Source organism: Pomacea canaliculata, linkage group LG7, assembly GCF_003073045.1.
Source record: "Pomacea canaliculata isolate SZHN2017 linkage group LG7, ASM307304v1, whole genome shotgun sequence".
NCBI classification, from domain to species: Eukaryota; Metazoa; Mollusca; class Gastropoda; order Architaenioglossa; family Ampullariidae; genus Pomacea; species Pomacea canaliculata.
In genome coordinates, this window is record NC_037596.1 from 5,446,905 (window position 1) to 5,465,192 (window position 18,288).

General features: G+C 39.9%; 2 protein-coding genes across 6 annotated transcripts in view; one reads left to right on the forward strand and one right to left on the reverse strand.

The window, feature by feature from the left end:
- LOC112568346 overlaps positions 1-18,288 on the reverse strand; it is a 30,060-nt gene that overhangs the window by 2,037 nt on the left and 9,735 nt on the right. The window contains exons 1-4 of one of the 3 annotated variants that reach the window (XM_025245603.1): positions 5,685-5,797; positions 4,392-4,494; positions 3,006-3,359; positions 40-522 (exon numbers count right to left, since the gene is read on the reverse strand). In XM_025245603.1, the coding sequence (XP_025101388.1) occupies positions 40-522; positions 3,006-3,359; positions 4,392-4,467 (913 nt within the window). In that variant the 5' untranslated portion in view covers positions 4,468-4,494; positions 5,685-5,797. Of the gene's footprint in view, positions 1-39; positions 523-3,005; positions 3,360-4,391; positions 4,617-5,684; positions 5,798-18,288 lie in introns of those variants that run through there. The other 2 variants (XM_025245604.1, XM_025245606.1) reach the window with 2 other exon arrangements.
- The window catches only part of LOC112568348, a 29,715-nt gene continuing 13,853 nt past the window's right edge, over positions 2,427-18,288 (forward strand). For 2 of the 3 annotated variants that reach the window (XM_025245608.1, XM_025245607.1), the window contains exons 1-6: positions 5,840-5,892; positions 6,193-6,303; positions 6,700-6,855; positions 7,246-7,443; positions 7,675-7,807; positions 8,110-8,334. In XM_025245608.1, coding sequence (XP_025101393.1) covers positions 5,877-5,892; positions 6,193-6,303; positions 6,700-6,855; positions 7,246-7,443; positions 7,675-7,807; positions 8,110-8,334 — 839 coding nt within the window. In that variant the 5' untranslated portion in view covers positions 5,840-5,876. Of the gene's footprint in view, positions 2,733-5,839; positions 5,893-6,192; positions 6,304-6,699; positions 6,856-7,245; positions 7,444-7,674; positions 7,808-8,109; positions 8,335-18,288 lie in introns of those variants that run through there. The other variant, XM_025245610.1, reaches the window with a different exon arrangement.

The window sequence follows — 18,288 nt, forward strand, 5'->3', positions numbered from 1 at the left end:
AAAGAATGAGAGAGAGAGAGAATCTAGACACAATGTTACCTCTTATGAGGTAGATCAAAGCCCCTGCAATGACCACTACCAACACAACGCCGACAAAAATGGCGCCGATGACGATCAGTTTGATGTCCAGACCACCGTCAGCATCCTTTTGATGCACAGCGCGGGTCATGTCGGGAAGGATGCTGTCAGATTCTTGGTGTTTGGGGTCTGGACCTTCAGTCTTCTTGTCTCTGTGCGAACCTGGACTCAGAGGATGTCTCCTACGCTCCTCTTCTGAAACTGGTGTAACTCGAGACACCTGGCCATCCGGGGCTGTAGTCATCCGGTCTCGCGACCCGCCGCCATCTGGCACTGGAGTCACCTTGTCAGGTAAACGTTCGCCATCTGGCACTGGAGACATCCGGTCTAGGGACCTCTCGGCATCTGGCACTGGAGTCACCTTTTCTTTCGAAGGCTTGTCGTCTGGAACTGGGGTTGAGACCTGAGGTACTTGTGTGTCATTACTTCGTGGCTTATTCTCCTCTGGTTAAAACAAAGATTTGTAGGAGACAATGATGATGAATGAGGAACTGACATTCACAATGAAATGTGTGAAAGAAAAACAGTGACATACTAAGATAGTCTAATATCAGGAATGTGTAATCTATCAAGACCAACGCAGAGAAACATCTTCTAAGGGTTAGTTTATTGGAGAGCATAGGTCGTGTCACCCATCGCTCTCAGCACAACTTTCAAGCTGAAGGACTGAGAGACAATAAAATACTAAAAATTCCCACTGGTTGTGCTCACACACACAGTGCACCATACCCTTACATTACCTGATAACATACAAACCTTGTTTTTAAAGGTTTAGTAGGATGCAATTTCCTAATGATTAATTTAAGGTCAATGGAAAATAAAACTTTCCCCAAGTTGTTTCCTGTCATCCTCAAGGCTCGCATGCAAATATTACCATACACAGAAAGTCGACAACATGGACGTCAGGAATGGATAAACTTGTAACGCCTCAGCCAATGGGAGAGCTGGGAGCATAGGTCACGAGGAGTATCTGTGTATTGAGGTCAGGTCACGAAGTTGACCTCGTGCGTGACGATGCTCAAAGGCTCATTTTTCAGGAACGGAAGAGAACATTCGATCAAATTTTGGAAAATATTATGGCTTGGTGAGCTTTACCACGTATTGCACAATGCATCCTACTACACCTTTAACAGTTGTAATCTCCGCCAGCGACAGCACAACGGTGGGTGTCGTCACGATCTTATCGCAAGAGGAAGGCACACCGGCACGTGGAGGTCAACAGCGGTGACCTGTGGTTTATGGTGTCATGTTAGATCCTGCTTAGTAGGCTCGACATACAATAGTAACACTTTCAACTGTGGAGAGAGCTGTACGAACGAGAAAAAGTTTATTTTTAAGTTACTTCAACTTGCACAGATGTTCTTAGGAAAGACACAACGACTTCTACATTGCAGACAATGGTATTTCTGCTTCCTATTCCCTCGTCTGGATTTGGGTTTCCGTAGGTTTTCCGTTGTCGTTTTCCGTTTAAACTGTGACTCATCCACACGCACGTTCAGCTGCTGGCGGTTGCTCAAGCACAGAACATTTTCTTTGAGAAAGGATAAAGCCTGTGTATCTCATCTACCCTTAAAAATACCCGAAACGCCCACGCACACAGACACACACAAGCTAAGCTAAAAAAAAAAAGACGGGAAGAGATAGAAAGGGTAACGGGTGTCAATGGTTATCTCTCTATTCTGACACAGAAAGCATTGCATCAAACGAGTACAATAAAAATGTGTAAAACTAAGTAAGGAAAATTCTTTCAATAATTTATGAGTCTTTATACATGTATGTAACTGACCCGCACTGACAAGGTTTCATAAATAATTTGATTTATATTACACATAATTATGTTGAATAACATCGTTACTACAAGAAGATCCGCTAAGTCAGACTTGTCAAAACATGTGGCCATTTTCCCACCTGAGGTTCACACAGGTACGCCACCCTGATGACAACAACGAGACCCATGCCAGCAGGGCCGCCGAGAGCCAGCCCGGGCCCCGGGACAGACGACCTCTCCGGGCCCCTTGTACTTCTAATCGTAAATTATTTTCCCAGTATATAATGTATGTTTACAATTCGAATCTCAATATCTACACTCAAACTCAACTTCTGCATGTGTAATGCTTGGGTGTTCTGTCCTTAGACCTTTCTTTAAAAGAAAAAGAAAAGGAGAAGAAGAAAATAAAATCCACTGACCAAGGCCGGGCCCCCTTGACAGCCGCGGGCCCGGGTACACCAGACCCCCTGTCCCCCCCCCTCTCGTCAGGCCTGCACGCCAGGTCTACCTTCACGGACTGAAAGTTTCTCTGATTGAACGGGTGGATAAAGACAACATCAAGTTCGAACCTGTCCACTAGAGAAATGACGGGACAATATAGAGGGGAGAGACGGAGGGGTAAAGAGGTTGGGGAAGGGAGAGAAAGACGGAGGAACTTGGAAGCAAGTTTCAACTAACGGGGTTTCCCACCCATGTGGAACAAGGAAGCATCGTGACTTCCGAAATGTTCGCGACTCGCACTGCTTGCAGTGACCTTATCACTGAACCCTTGCTGTCGACATCGACTTCGGTAATCCTCGCTCTTCCTCCGCTATTTAAACTCTTATTGGAGTTTCCCCATGTCCTCCTCGTCACTTCACCGGCTACGGGGTGTGCAGACGACAGGGTATGTACAAGCTCTCTTCTAATTTATTATTATTCATTTACCAAAATGTTACAAGTAAACATAAATCGAAATAAAATTTTAATTACAGGGAAATCTGTGAACGATATCGGTTCATGTCAAGTGTTGTTTTCAGTTTCCACCCGGAATAATTTAATATACAGACCTTTGTGTTACCACAAGGAGGGGCTAAGTACTAGGGCTGGTGAGAAGGAGGAGTGGAAATTATAGAAAGTGAAAGATGGACAGAAAAGTGGGGAGGGGATAAGTACATACCAATGACACGAAGAGTGATCTTCTTTTCATTGTCACCCGAAAGCTGCTCACTCCATGTCCATGTGTATAAACCGTCATCAGCTTTAGTCACACGTTTCAAAAACAGCATTTCGCCGGTACTCGAGGGGCAGTAACACGTCGATGACGTATCTGAGAGAGTACATTTCCCTCCTTTCAGACGAATCCTGCAGACCTGAGTGACCCGATTGTTGACCTTTTGCGTGACTTTGATGTTGAACTCGTCAGGGACCGAGGAACAGCTTTCAGTGTTCAGACTAAAGCGAATGGTGACACTTTCGTTCACTCTGGCTTGAACAATGTTCTCAATGACCTCAGGAAATTCTAGCACCGAACCTGCACATAGAAACATTTAAAGCCTCTAACTAACAGCTTGTATATTTGTGATGTCAAGTAAAGTAAACATGAACCACAGACGCTGCTTTGAAAAAATCAAGCGACTTGTGGGAGCGAAACAATAACTAACTGGCAACTGAATGTGTGTAACCGTAGTTTGTACCCCTTCATTCATTCATAGAGAACAACTAAGGAAGTTTCGTGCATGAAATAGTTTAACATCAAGGAATGTTTTATCTAGAGGAAGTTGGCTGTATCTTTACTACCAAACCTGTGAGAAAAATGTTTGTAGAGAGAGGAACGGTTTTAAAATCTGGAAGGATTTAGAAGTAGGAAGTAATATTCCAGGAAGAAATTAGCTGGACATGATCTTGATGTAAGTGCAGCATGTATTTTAGCAGATAAAGAAGTGAGAAAATTTAAGTTAATACAACGATAACATGAATTCATGGATATGCAAAATATTCAGTATATTATGGCATTATGCACTAAAGTACTAGCGAATTCTGCACAGTTCTGTGTCTCCGTCTCTCTCTCTCTCTCTCTCTCTCTCTCTCTCTCTCTCTCTCTCTCTCTCTCTCATATATATACACTCCAATTTAAATAGACAGAGTTGCTAAGTTATCAGCTGTTCAGAGCTTTGGTTAAAGCCGCTACCGAACTGCGTTTATTTTTTTTTTTCTTCCAATTTCATCGGAATGTGTTGTATAAAGGAAAAACACTGTTTTGTGGCAAACAAGTTTTATTTTTCGGAATTCTTTAAAAGTGATCACATGAAAGAAAAACAGCCAACAATTGCAGTAATAACTGATGAAAAGTTTTAACAAAATAGTTAATGATCCGCAAGACGGACGGACAGAGTGACAAAAAAACCACACACACACACACACAGAGTCAAGGATCAGAAATGACCAGAGTCCTACTCCAATTATAATAATCTTTGTATAAAGTCAAAATTATACCGAAATTTTTAATGCGTTTTATGTAAAACATGAACCTTTCATTTACATGGGGGGATTTTTATGTACTCACAAGTCGGCCGACAGTAAACAGTCCCTCGCATGATGGCCAGAATCATGCAAACACAGGAGAAGGACGTCCTCCCCATGTTGCGGCGATGAATCACCAATTACAACTGTAAAGTTCATGTAAATCTCTTAAATCCTTTGTCTCAGAGTGCAACACTACTGGGCAGGATTCCAATGACACTACTGGGGGTCGAGGTTACCTCCTTGTTTAGTGGGGGGGGGGGGGGCAGGAAGACAGTCCTCACATCTTCTGCAGCAACAGCAACAACTGCATGTTACTCGCGCGCATGCACACGCAACGCACGCACACACTCACACACAACTCTTATGTGAACTTAGAAGTAAAAGTAAAACATTCTAAATATTGCTTTGCAAGAAAACTTTCAATTTAAATTTACATTTTTAAACGATTTTTTAAAAATAATAATTCAAGAAGAACTATATGACAAAATTTTCTATATCTCTATAACAAAAAAATTTATGTGGTCTAAACCAGGGATGCCCAACCTACGGCCCGCGACGCGGTGCCATCCGGCCCGCGAAACTTCTGCCCACAGTGCAGGAAATCGACATGTTACAGGGCTTCTGCTAAGGCTAAATTCTTTGGGGTCCCAGGGACCCCTTCTTCAGATTTTTAAGGGGTCCCTGTTCTTCGCCCAAATTTGAAGGGGACCCCATTGACGAAAATTGAAGGGGTCCTCTGAACTTTTAATGCGTACTGTACGCAATTTTTTGCGTAAGCAGAAGCCCTGATGTTAGTAATAAAAAATAACCGAAAAAAAACGAAAAAAGGGAAGAAGAAGTATTTATCCCCACGTAGGGGCGTTTCTCAATCGTTTTTTCGATGGACGAACATTTCGATTCAGTGCTCCAGTGTCTCTACGATGAGGCCGGACATTCAGAAGTTGGTTTCGGGAAAACAACTTCAAATATCCCACTAATTACTACATAGTTAATGGTAAGTACAACTTGTTTCTAATAAAAAATGGTATCTGCTCTATTTTTTTTTCTTTTTTTGTATTTTTGCGGTGAAGTGGCCCGCGACACGGCTGTTCGAAATGGGTATGGCCCGCAGGCCGAAAAAGGTTGGGCATCACTGGTCTAAACAATTCTAAGTACATAGTATATATATATAAGACGAAAAAAAATTGCACATTGACTTCAGATTCTTTGTCCTTATTTATGTACAATGTAGTGTGCTACTATGACAACAATATGGAGTACATTCTACAATTTAATGCGTTACATTTAAATGCAATATATCTTTCTATTAATATATTTAAAAATACAAACTTACAGCGAATCTTTCTTGAACATAAAACGACACAGCACTTCAACAAAATATTGACTGTAACATCTGTGTCCTGCATTGGGTCTGCTAAACCAGATGTTGTGACCTTTTGCCGAGTTTAATTATTTAAAATAGGTTCCGTGTTACTGCAAACAGGACATCACAGTGAGTGTGTGTAACGACTTCTGGTTGCTGCTGATGTTGCTGATGCCCTGTAAGATAACATCTTTCTTGTTGCGATGTTTGATAGATGTAGCTACACCAGGATAATGCTAGTGTTCAGATGTTTTATGTCCTTTTTCTCTGAATGTAACCTCCCAGCACTATGTTGCCCCCGAGTGGCCAGTGTTCACATTACTTACTTTTCTTTCTTACAGCTGGTCTTTTTTTAACTCTCTTTTAATTTCCCATTTCTAATTCTGTAACACTGACACAGTTTCCGACGGAAGGACAGACTCGGGTGACACACTCCACTCTCGTGGTCTTGTATAGTCTGATGTCTCTTGTGTCGTAGACGATGAAGTAGAGGAGGACAGCACTGGTATCATCATGAGAGTTGTTATCGTTGTCACAATCATCGTTGCACTACAGTGTTGCTGCTTGACTCTTGGACAGCTGACAGATTGTGAGTAAATACATTGTTGTCTTTCTTTATATTGCTCAATCGACATTTGATGAGAGTTGGTTGAGTGACAAAAATACGTTCTCTGCTCAGATAACAGGATGTAGCAACAAAACTGCTTGATAATCACAAACACCGGGAACCAGGACGGACATGACCTCAGATCATGGACTCCGCTCTCACTTTAATCTTTTGTTGTAAACAAAGCTCTGTCCTAGGTTGCCTCCCTTATTCCAAAGAATGTACAAGTCGAGATGGAAACTAAAAAAAAAAATTAATTCATCGTATAAAAGTGAAACAATGAATAATGTCTAGTCCTCGTAAATAACAAAGTAGACTAAAAAGGCAAAAAAACTACCACAAGATTAATACAGCTAGATATCAAACTTTATGTTGTAGCGAGGATAAAATGCTCCGCTCCAGCAGCAGAACTGACGAAGGAAGCTACTGTCACGTGTCTCTTTCCTCACGACATCAGACAGAAAAAGACAGACTTTATTGTCCGTCACAATGAGACTGAGAGACAGCGAGGACAGAATGGAACTCATCAGATGAGTATGTCTTGCTAGCCTTTGTCTTCACTGATAGTGTGCTGCTGAATTGTACTGGGAACATGATGACACTAAGTGTTTCTCTGCTTTCGCCCTTTTACCTCCCTTTTTATTTTATTGTTTGTGTTGAGTACAGTAAGCTGCTTCTTTATCTCTCATCCATTCTCTCTCTTTCTTTTCCACCCACTCGAGCGTTAAGCGTTTTGTGTATATGTTATGCCCTTATAGTTGTTCCTTTTGTTAGTAATAATACCAAGAACACACTAAGTATTATAAGCTAGGTTATTAGCAAAAGCTGAACAGAACATGCATCAATCACAACTTACGAAGATATAGAGCAACACGACTAGAGATGGTTACACTGTGTCGATGTGATGTGATAATGTTATTCCAGAGACTGTGGCAAACTGTATGTGGTTCAACGGAAAGCTGGACTGTACAATGCAAACAGGCTATAAACATGAGGAGCAGGATGTGACCTCAACAAATTTTACACTGAGAATACCGCACTTTCTTCAAAATCACACCGGACAGTACTTCTGTGAAGTAGATGGCCAGAAATTTGAAATCTGCTTACTGCTTCATCATACAGGTGAGTAACATCGTCACAGCCACCACCGTTAGCAGCAGCACCGTGATAGTGGTCACGTGATACGCGACATTTCAACGATATTCATAATAAATGACGAAGGTGACAAGGGCTAGGGGTTCTGTCTCTTACACTGGATTTATGAAAAGATTTGTTTGCGGGATTGGTGATTTGAACAGTGAGTGGGATTTGCTGTCCCTACGGCATTGATGGCTGACGAATCGCCATTTTCAGATGTGACTACACCAAGGGCAACGGGGCCCAAAGAGTCTGTGACTACCAGTCTTCTCATTATAATAGTTTCTACGACAGGGGCGGCTATCACTCTGGCATCTGTGGCTGTGATTGTCTACATTGCTTATAGATGGTAAGTCAACCGATTACTTATGTTAAAGTTCATATTATTTGTAAATGATAATCTAAAGAGATCATTATTACTAATGCTGTCTTTTTTAAAATTAGAATTAACTCGAATAACACATTAAATACACTAACATGAGCCCTCCCCCAGCACACACACTGGCATCCTTCAAATGTTCCTCTATACGCTTAATTCATAGAAACCCAGCAGGCTAAACTTTAAGGTGAGGAGAGAATATTCTTTCCTTGACGAGAATGTCAACATGATAATAACAGTAATTATATGCTAATTATTTCTTGCATGTTCAGTTACCAGAAGACGAAACGTGAACGAAGGACAAACAATATACGAATGACAGAGAGAGGAGAGCAAGAAAGTCAGAACCTTGTGGACGGGGGCCAGAGCGAGCGGACACCCACCCCTGAGACCAACGGTGGTCAGCACGCTGACGTCATCACCAGACTCCTGAGTGACGTCGACAGGTCTGTGCTCCATCGCTGCTGCTTCAGCATCCAGCAAGAACAGATGAATGGGTACAGAGATACAGAAGCCTAGTTGGCGAAAATCCGTATACTACAGAATACTATTCCCAAATATTAGAACCTTAGATGTCATATTGTATTTGTTATTGTACAATTAAAATTACTCAATAGTCACATGTTTCTATAAATAGCGTCCTGACATTTTACCTTGTAACTCGTAATTCTTTACTTTCTACTGTCATTTGACAAACAATTGAATATCGAGCAGCAAATAATTTTTTACGAATATTTATTCAATCTATAAATCATTAGTTTATAATTTAAGAAAATAAACTTGATTTCTTCATTAACTTAAAAAAATATCTGGATGACAGAATGAGTTATTCTGATTGACGTAGCAAGACTGACATCGAACGTAATACACAAATATTGGAAGAATTTGTTACATTGAATATAAATGTTTCATAATAACCGATAATTGAAGGTTCTTTATTGACAACAGTCAGTGCAGCCAAGGAAAAAACCGAGGAACTGTTTGTGACTGCTCGAGGCATCTCGCCAAGCCCCCGCTGTGGTACGTCACGCTCGGGAATCATGGGAAATTGTGGCAGTTGTGAGAATTGCGTAGTGCTCAAGGAAAGTGTCTGGTTGTGAAGGATGTCCGACGATGAGACAAGCAAAGTTACTACGATCCACGAGCACAAGCTAGATGACATCCTAGATGACGACAAAATGTTCAGGAAGTGTTCATCACAGTTTCAAGGATGCTAAGTGATGTCCCTTTGTCTAAGCAGCTACGATGGCGCTAGGTTCTGTCGTGTTCAGTCTTTTCGTTGCCCTAGTGTCCTGATAAACATTTACCATTTTCTTTTGATTTTAGCGGACGAAGAATCATCCCCAAAAAGGAACATATAGACAACACCTGGAAAGAGATGCCTTCTACGCGACATGTCCGGGTGTCAGACAAATTAAGGTTTCTTACACTGGGGGACCACGAATAACGGTCTCAAGGTTACACTGTGTTCGGAGGAGGCCAATCCAACTCGCTCACGATGATAAGTAAAAGATGTGGCAATCTACATCACTCCTCAGAGCAGTAGCCGCTGGACATGAACAGATTGTTATGAGTGTACACGACAACATGTATCAGCTCACAAAGTATATAGTTGATTTACACAGAAGTTTGTTGTGTGCTCTACCTCTACAGGTCCTTGCCACAGTTCGGTATGCGAGATTGGAGTGAGGTCCACACTGCGGCCTGTGCGCTGGAATGGTAATCTTTAACATTATTGTCATAAAGAGTCCAAGAGAGGATTGGTAAAATAAATTATACTTTAATATAAAAGGATCTCTTATTGTAATGTATCGGTTTTGTAGAAGTGTCTCGCCATTAACGCTGGTCTCTCCGTTAGAAATCACTTTGTCACTGTGTTCACGTGAATGTCCTATCGTTGTATGATGTAGCTGCATAATATGCTGATGCGCGAGTCAGATATGTATCTTTCCATATATACAGTGCTATAACAGGAATCTCAACATTGTCTTGCTTGCTAGACTCAGCTCTGTGGTTGTTTATTTTTATATTGTTTTGTTTTTTGTACAGCGCTTTCAGCCTAATTGTGATTATGAAGAAAAGCTCTATATGTAATCTTTTTATTAGTTATTAAAACATATTAAAATGATAGTTTGTTTCATACTGTGGTTAAGTGGTCGTGAACACTAGGATTATAACAGAAGGCAAAGCCTTAGTTTTTCCCAGTTTTTTGTTTTTTATTTCTTGTGGATTATCTAACAGATCTGTAATGAAAACATGTTTGCTATGAATACGATTTACTTTTCGATTAAAAAGATTTTTCGGCTTTTTCACTTATTGTTCCAATGTATAACGAAAGGTGAAAAAAAGAACAGGGAGTATGCCGTCACTGTCCAATGTTCACGTGTTACGACTCATAGCACATAAGAATCTTGTCTCACACATTGATGACATCACAGGCCATGTGCATATCAGGTGACTGTAAAGTCTCTGACAAAATACCATAGCTTACGTGTTATCGTGTTTGATGGACTTATTTATTTTTGTATTTATATATCTATTTATTTATTTAAGGCAATAAATAGAACGTCCCCATAATCCTATCCCCACCATTTAATGCAAAACTACCAAGAAAGTACTCTCTGCGCATGTAAGCGTGTCAAAATAAATAAAAGTTAGCTTACTAAATATCAAAGCAAAACACGACAATGTGAGCAAAAAATTTATTTATATCTATTAGAATCTTATAAATGTTTGAGGTTTACATGACTTTGAAAAAATTTCTTTAATACTTACTGTCACTTTCAGTAAACAGTTTCACATTGCGTATTAAACAATTATTACGTAGCTAAACATTATGCTTGAAATATGAAGGAAGACAGGATAGTATAGGAAAAATTTATATTGAGAAGTTAGATCAATTCATAAACATGATAGCGCTCAGGATGGTTCGACTCATGGGCAGAAAGATTCCAAAGCATAACATAAACTTCCACTCAAATTAAAACTTCAAGGGAAAATGTCATGTGGTAGATGATGGTTTATCAGTAATTTCAATGTGGCAAGAGCCCAGTCGCTACAGAAGAGGAAGAAACCAGTTTGTGTATAACGAGGCTAATGATGAGATTCTCACCAAAGCTCAAGAGCGAATTTGGAGGATGATCTCAACTGTTCTCTAAGTTCAGGGGCTAATAAGCGGCTCCATCTGTGACAAGATAGACATTTAGCAACATCAGCAACCGAGTAAACAATTTTTAAAGTTTTAAGTCAGTTGGGATTTTCAGGGACAGTAAATATTTTTTGATATCAGGAAATCTTAAAGTTTGTGTGTCTCGCAGACATTATCGTCTACATATTTACTTACAAGTCTAAGAGTATTATATCGTCATTAAACTGTCAAGTACTCTTGTCACTTTTATATTTTGTTTACAATAGATACTTCAAAGGATAAGTGTAGGATGGATTGCAGTAAACAATCAAGGACACAATGTAAAAAGCAATAGCCTCGTATGACCAGACAATATTACCTGTAGCAGTTGCTCCGAGAAAAACATCATACACCTGTCCATAAAGTGACCCCGAGGACTGTCTCACGAGGTCAGCTCTGTTCTTTGACATCGAGGTGTTAGCGGGGTCACGACCCTCTCTGGTGAGGATGAAAAGTTAGTGTACCGCTCACTGCAAGATGCGAAGTTATCTGTCATTTATACAAGAGTTTAGTTACAGGTTCAACATTCCGTGACCTCTAAGTTGCCTTGACTGCCTCACAGAAAATATCATTTCTCTGACTTTAAAAAAAGTGTGCAGCATCACACAAATTAAATTAATTAGTCACACACGTACAGTAAGTAACCACACAGCAACCAGGAAGTCTCACAAGTATAGTGCGATTATATCAAAATATTTTTCATTGAAAATTAAAATGGTGAAATTCAGCCCTATAATGTTTATCATCTTCCTTAGTGTCTTAAGACAACTAGATTAATAATGAACCACAAAGAACTACTTTTCCAAAACTTTGATGACAGGGCATCGTTGATGATTTGCTGATATCGTCTTCAAGTTGCTCTTTCGATCTTGATCATGACCCACAGTCATATGACCAGTCAGGAAATGGGACATTGGTAATGTGGTGTGAAGTTCCTTGAAATGTGTGAACACAAAACGGAAACATAGAAATATAACAATAATCGGATAAGTGAGAAAAACAAGAGCTTTTAAAAGTTGTACTGTCAATATTCTCTAGTAATTTACTGGATTTCATGCATCAGACTGCTTGACATTCTCTATCGTGAGCTACAACTATGTGGGATCATAATTAATGACAGCATATGGAAACGATTGAAATTCTTTTAAACAAGGGCTCTACTGCACTGAACATCACGACTTCTAAGTGTTCTTCTTTCCTGTCTCATCCAGTATCTGACTGATTTAGCATGTTGACCTGTTATTATATAGTGGTGCTTATTACCGACATGTGTAGCCATTTTTTTTTTAAAAACGAAGGTGTGAGAGGAGGAAGTAAATATCTGATTATATGAATACATATCAGTTGACAAACCGCACTTACGTAAAGTGTGGAAACGAAACAAGAAACAAAAGAATCTCGAACACATATTCAATCGTCCATGTTGCTTATTACAGGAAAATAGTCTCATGCAGTCATTCAGAGAACAGAAAGTCGCACTGATGATACTCTAAGTCGTTAAGCCGGCAATATATATGAATAAACCAAAAAATTGCTGTAATCTTCATTATCCTTTAAATCGTCTCATTCCTGGATTGTACTGTGTTTTGTTCTGGCCTGGACACGACTAGTTCATGACACGCAGGTTAAATAGAAGGACTCACAAGAATTGGCTGTGTATGTAGGTTTAACAAGAAAAAAGCAGCGAACAAGGCCCACCAGAAAATGTTACAGAGAATAGCAGACAGAAGAAAACTATCTGACATCTCTAGGAAGGTGGTGAAAACACAGATAAAAGTCTCAGACATAAATTATACATACCCCTTTTCCGACAGATGATTAGAATGATGGTGACCACAATAATAACCGTTAAGCTCCCTCCTGTGCTGCCGACTATTATTATAATAAAAACATAGTCACTGGAGGAGTGGTCTGTAGTAGCGTAGTCTGAAATAAAGAATGGTTAAACAACAATCAGGCCAATCTACCCTTCCACACAACTGATTGAAAATTGAGAGGAACTCTCAGAATACCCACCCGAGACGAAAAAGTTAAAGGTTCTAGCGTTTTCCTCCAAACCTTCCTACCACCAATACAATACACAAAAGACACAGTGTCCATCATTGCATTTTACATGAAGTCTTGACTTTTATTCGCCTATTTTAAAATAAGAATAAGTGTGAAAATACCCACCGGAGAAGACGACAGTAATATTCCTGAAATATTCCTCCGACCCATGGAGCCGCCAACTCCAGGTGTAAGTAATGTTTCCAGTCTCGTTACGTCTCGTGACAAACGTGGTTAGGCCGGTCACAGGCGTGCAGCTACAGGATGATGACAATTCAGATACAAGACATACACTTCTGTTATAAAACAATTTTACACTTTTCCGTCATTTTCTCTGAGATATTTTTTTACTATGAGTATGTCATCAGTTGAGCAGTTATCAAAGCGAACTGAGAATGTGATGTTGGTCTCTACTTTTGTATGAATGACATCATTCTTGGCATTGAGAAACTTCACCTCAGGGCCTGTGAAAAAAAAACAATCACACACACGCACGCACAGACGCACGCATCCACACAAACATACACACAGGCTTGATATAAAAGTCTATAAAATTGTTTAAACGCGAAGATGTCAATGTGTTTTAACATGTAACTGACACAACATACACTTCTTGTGCTGGGTTACCTTACTATAACAAAAATCACATCTCAAATTGCATATCATCGTATATCATAGCTAGTATTCACACAAGTATTGTACTGCCTTACACTTCATATCTGCCGTCCCTTGAATGGTCATCATTGTCATTGACATCAGCAGGACTGCCACGATGACAGGGAGCGATGAATCAAAGCAAACCATGTTCACGTCCACCTCGAGATGAAGACCCTTTACGACAGACTCACTCATCGGAGCTCGACATAACAGGAAATATTTGTTTCCTTCTTTTCCTTTCAAACTTGATTAACAACTATTCATTAGCAGCAAGCAATTTCGGGGCTAGCTTAAACAGGACATCTCAATGAAATGACATATTATTACTGCTACTGGTGCATTGCAAGGCAAGATCTGTCTTGTTGTGATGTTTGATAGATGTAGGTAGACCAGGATACTGCTATTGTTCTTTGTGTTTAGAGTCCCTTATCTCTGACTGTGACCTCAAGACGCTTTATCTGTCACTCTGATATTTTTAATTCTTTTTTGATTTTCTATTTCTAACTCGGAAACAAATATATCTGTAGGGTGGAAAGACAAACTCGTGTGACTCACACTCCACCCTCGTGCTCTCGTATTTATGTTTGATGTTACTTGTGTTGTAGTGTTTTTCAAGCGGAACAGCATTGCAAATGGCTGAGCGTTTGTTCTCGGCGACAGAAGCAGTCCGTAACCTGCAGGTAGTTGAGAGTAGGTTAGGTCTAGACAGAATTAAAAGTCATTATCGGATGAGTAAGTTATTGTAGACTTTGTGTTCATTGACAAACTGTGTGCTGCTGAATCGGACTATGAATATTAACATTTTAGCCATTTCCTCTTCATTTTATATAAGTGTTTGTGTACAGTAAGCTGCGCATTATGTGAATGTTATCCATCTTTGACTGGGTCACTGTAAACCTTCTTGTGTTTGTTTACCTTTGAAGCGAAAAACGAATATCATCGCGGATCACTGTACACCATGCGAATAGCTAGTATTCACAGTAATACTATCAGCGTACTAATGTTGTGCTGCCTTACACTTAGAATCTGCCGTCACCTGAATCATCATCATCGTCCTCGACATCAGCAACATTGCCACGATGAGAGGGAGAGATGAAGCAAAGCAAGACATGCTCACGTTAAGGCCCGGTTACAAGACGTTTGATGATGGACTCACTCGCCAGGGCTCGACACTACAGATGTCTGCTTCCTTGTTTACTTGTAATGTTGATTGTCAACACAAACGAAAGCAGCCCACGACGTTAAGGCGTCGTGAACTAGAGGACGGTTGTGAACAGTTACAGACTGTTCAAAACGATGAGCAGGAAATATCAGGGAAATCGTGGTCCGCCATCACAGAATGAATCTTTAGTCGAAAATCTGAGATGTACAAGTTGTATAGTCTTCAGTGTAGTTTGAAAATGTAGACGTTTTTAGTTTTGTTTTACACCAAAAATGTTCTTGACAGAGTTTGAATTTTCGTCATTTTCCTGAGAAAATTAAGATGGATAGTCGTGAGGTATTTTTAGACATTTCTAAATTTTATTTTAACTAAGCAGAGTATTTTCATGTTAGTATAATAACCAAGGAATCCCGGGCGAAGAGTATCAAGACACAGAAAGCCACACTGCCACGAGGATGACACTTGATGAGAGTTATGTCCCTTCGCCTTACAGCAGACCTGGGCAAACGCCGGCCCGCGGGCCGCATCCGGCCCGCCTCTTGTCTCTGACCGGCCCGCCCGCTGGCCGCCCACCAGTAAAATATACTAATATACAGTATTGGGTAAAACTGAGTTAACTATATTAGTCCGGCCCCTCTAGAACATCCCAGTTTTCATCCGGCTCTAGAACCATTCCAGTTTTCTCATCCGGCCTCTAGAACCATTCAGTTTCTCATCCGGCCCTCATAACCATTCCAGTTTTCATCGGCCTCTACAACCATTCCAGTTTCTCATCCGGCCTCTAGAACCATTCCAGTTTCTCATCCGGCCCTTACTAACCATTCCAGTTTCTCATCCGGCCTCTAGAACCATTCCAGTTGTCTCATCCGGCCTCTACAACCCATTCCAGTTTCTCGATCCGGCCCTTGGAAATTAATTGCCACCCCTGGTATAGAGGATGGGTCAATATAGTACCCGTACCCGTCTTACTAGTCATTACGGATCTTCAAACTCTGTTACTTTGTGCAGCGTCCAGTTTTACTTGATAACAATTACTTGATGATTTGGCACTAAAACAGTAGCTTTGTTTACATGCGAGTAACGAGAGTGTTATTACGCTGAATAGTAATTTCTGTAATCGGAAATCAAATCGAAAACAGGGCTATAGTCCAATGGACTCGGGGCTGTGACCAATGGAATAAATGGTCAAATTAGATGGGGATCCGAGCCTGTGGCTCTATACAAGAAGCCCCAGGTCAAAAGAACCAAATAATCAGTGAACCAGCGTGGATTCCAGAATGTCATATAAACAACGACGGGACAACAAGACAGCGGTTCAGGTGCTCTAGCCGCAGGTGACAACACACATCACGTGCAGTCCGCAGCTTGCATGCTCACCATGACCAGAGCTCGTGCTTCACCTTTGACTGTGTGCAAGCTACGAAAGACTTGTCAGCAGGTCACTTCTGTGCCTTACTCGCAGTGTTGCACGACTGTAAAATATCAAATATATGCTGTCTAGCAAAGGTACATGTTCAGTCTTCAATGTTGTTTTATAGGTCAAGGAATAACCACTTCGTTTCACTGTGAGTCTCGGACTCTGGAGGACATACCCGAATAAATTGTGATAGTTTCAATTAAAGATTCTTCACAAACAATTTCTCTTTCAATTTTCTGGACGTTTAAGTGTCATTGATTTTTGAATGACGCTCATGAACCACTCACCTTCCAGGACACCTTTCTTCTTTGCTATAATACAGTTACTATAATCTGTTCATTGTGGTAAAAAGCAAGGCACAGAAATTGTTTGTTTTGCGCATGCATGTGTGTGCGTTTGTGTGTTTGTTTGTGTCAGTGGTGTGTTTGTGTGTCTTTATATCCAGTTGTAGTTCAGCATGTAAGATGAGAGGGTATTGTGGCCTTTGCAATCTAAGATTTTAGGATTTAGATGTTCTCTTTCATTCAATGATAATTTAGTTTAATTCCTTGACTGACGATGGTATGTGCCTTGTGTGTGTTCATGTATTTGTGTGTGTCGTATGTGTGTGTCCATTGTAGTTCACTTTAAGGGAAGTGTGTTGAATAGACCTTTGTGATTAGATTTAGGATTTGAATGTTCTTGTATTTTCTCTTCACTCAATGACATTTAAATTTCCTGATCGTATGATGAAAATTGTAACCTCCACTCTAGCATGCACTTCCTCAACACAAGTACATCCCACTATGCAAGCAACACACATGCAGCAGTCAAGTATACTACTTTATAATGAATAACACATATAGTGTACAACCCAAGTATACTTAAAATGTGTATTATTCCAAGCATCATGAGTTGCTTCCTTAAGTATAATTTAATTAATATATTTTGGTTTCTCAGCTCGAATTAGTTTTCCAGCAACACATCATCTCTGAACTGATACTTTAGTTGCTTTGTGCATGCATGCTTGTGTGTGCATTGGTTTATGTTTATTTATGTGTGTGTTTTATGTGGATGGGGTTTTCAGCTTTGCGATTAAGACTTAAATTAAATTGTTCCTTTCATGTGATGACATAGTTGAATTCCTTTAGTAATAATTGCAACTTCCACTCCTGCATGCGTTTCAATTCCACACACTCTCTTCACATGCACAACAGAGGAAGTTAATGCATAGTGAGGACAACAGAATTGAACAGCAAACTGTTACTCGGAGATATTTTTCTCTTGTAACTAATGATACGTTAAAGTTGTACAACAAGTACATTTGAAATGCCTATTATTGAGACATCCATGGTCATCTCTAACTCTAATTTGAATCTGAATAGTTTTAATTTTCGCGGATTAGGTTTTCCATAACATACCTCAGCTCCTTGTATGTATGTGTGGTATTGTTTTATGTCAATGGGTATTTGTGTTTTTGTGGTGAGTGTTTGTATTATTGGTCTTTGTGTACATTGGTGTGGTTATGTATTTATACATTAGTTACATTACGGGGGGTATTTAGCCTTTTGCAAATGATTTTAGGATTTATATTGTACTTTTGTCAATACATTTAAATTCCCTTCAATACCTGACTTTAGGCATGCGCTTCAACTTACCACGCATTACACATTCAAAAACAATAAAAGACGGGAGTTAGTATATAATATACAATCAGTGACGTAACAAGTAATTGAATGTTCTATATACAAAACGTAGTTTGCAATCTCTAAAATAATTGAATTGTAAAGTTTGATTTCGCAATATAATTTAGTTCTGCAAAAATCTGCTCAATTCATTGATCTTTGTATTGCTTTGTGGCATGCATTTGTGTATTGGTGTCTGTTCGTGGTATGTGTTGGTGTTTTGACATGTAGCTATTTAGTTTTTTTCAGGGAACAGTATTTTGGGTCTTTGCAATATAGAATGGATTTAGGATGTTTCTTTTTTATGATATTTATTTT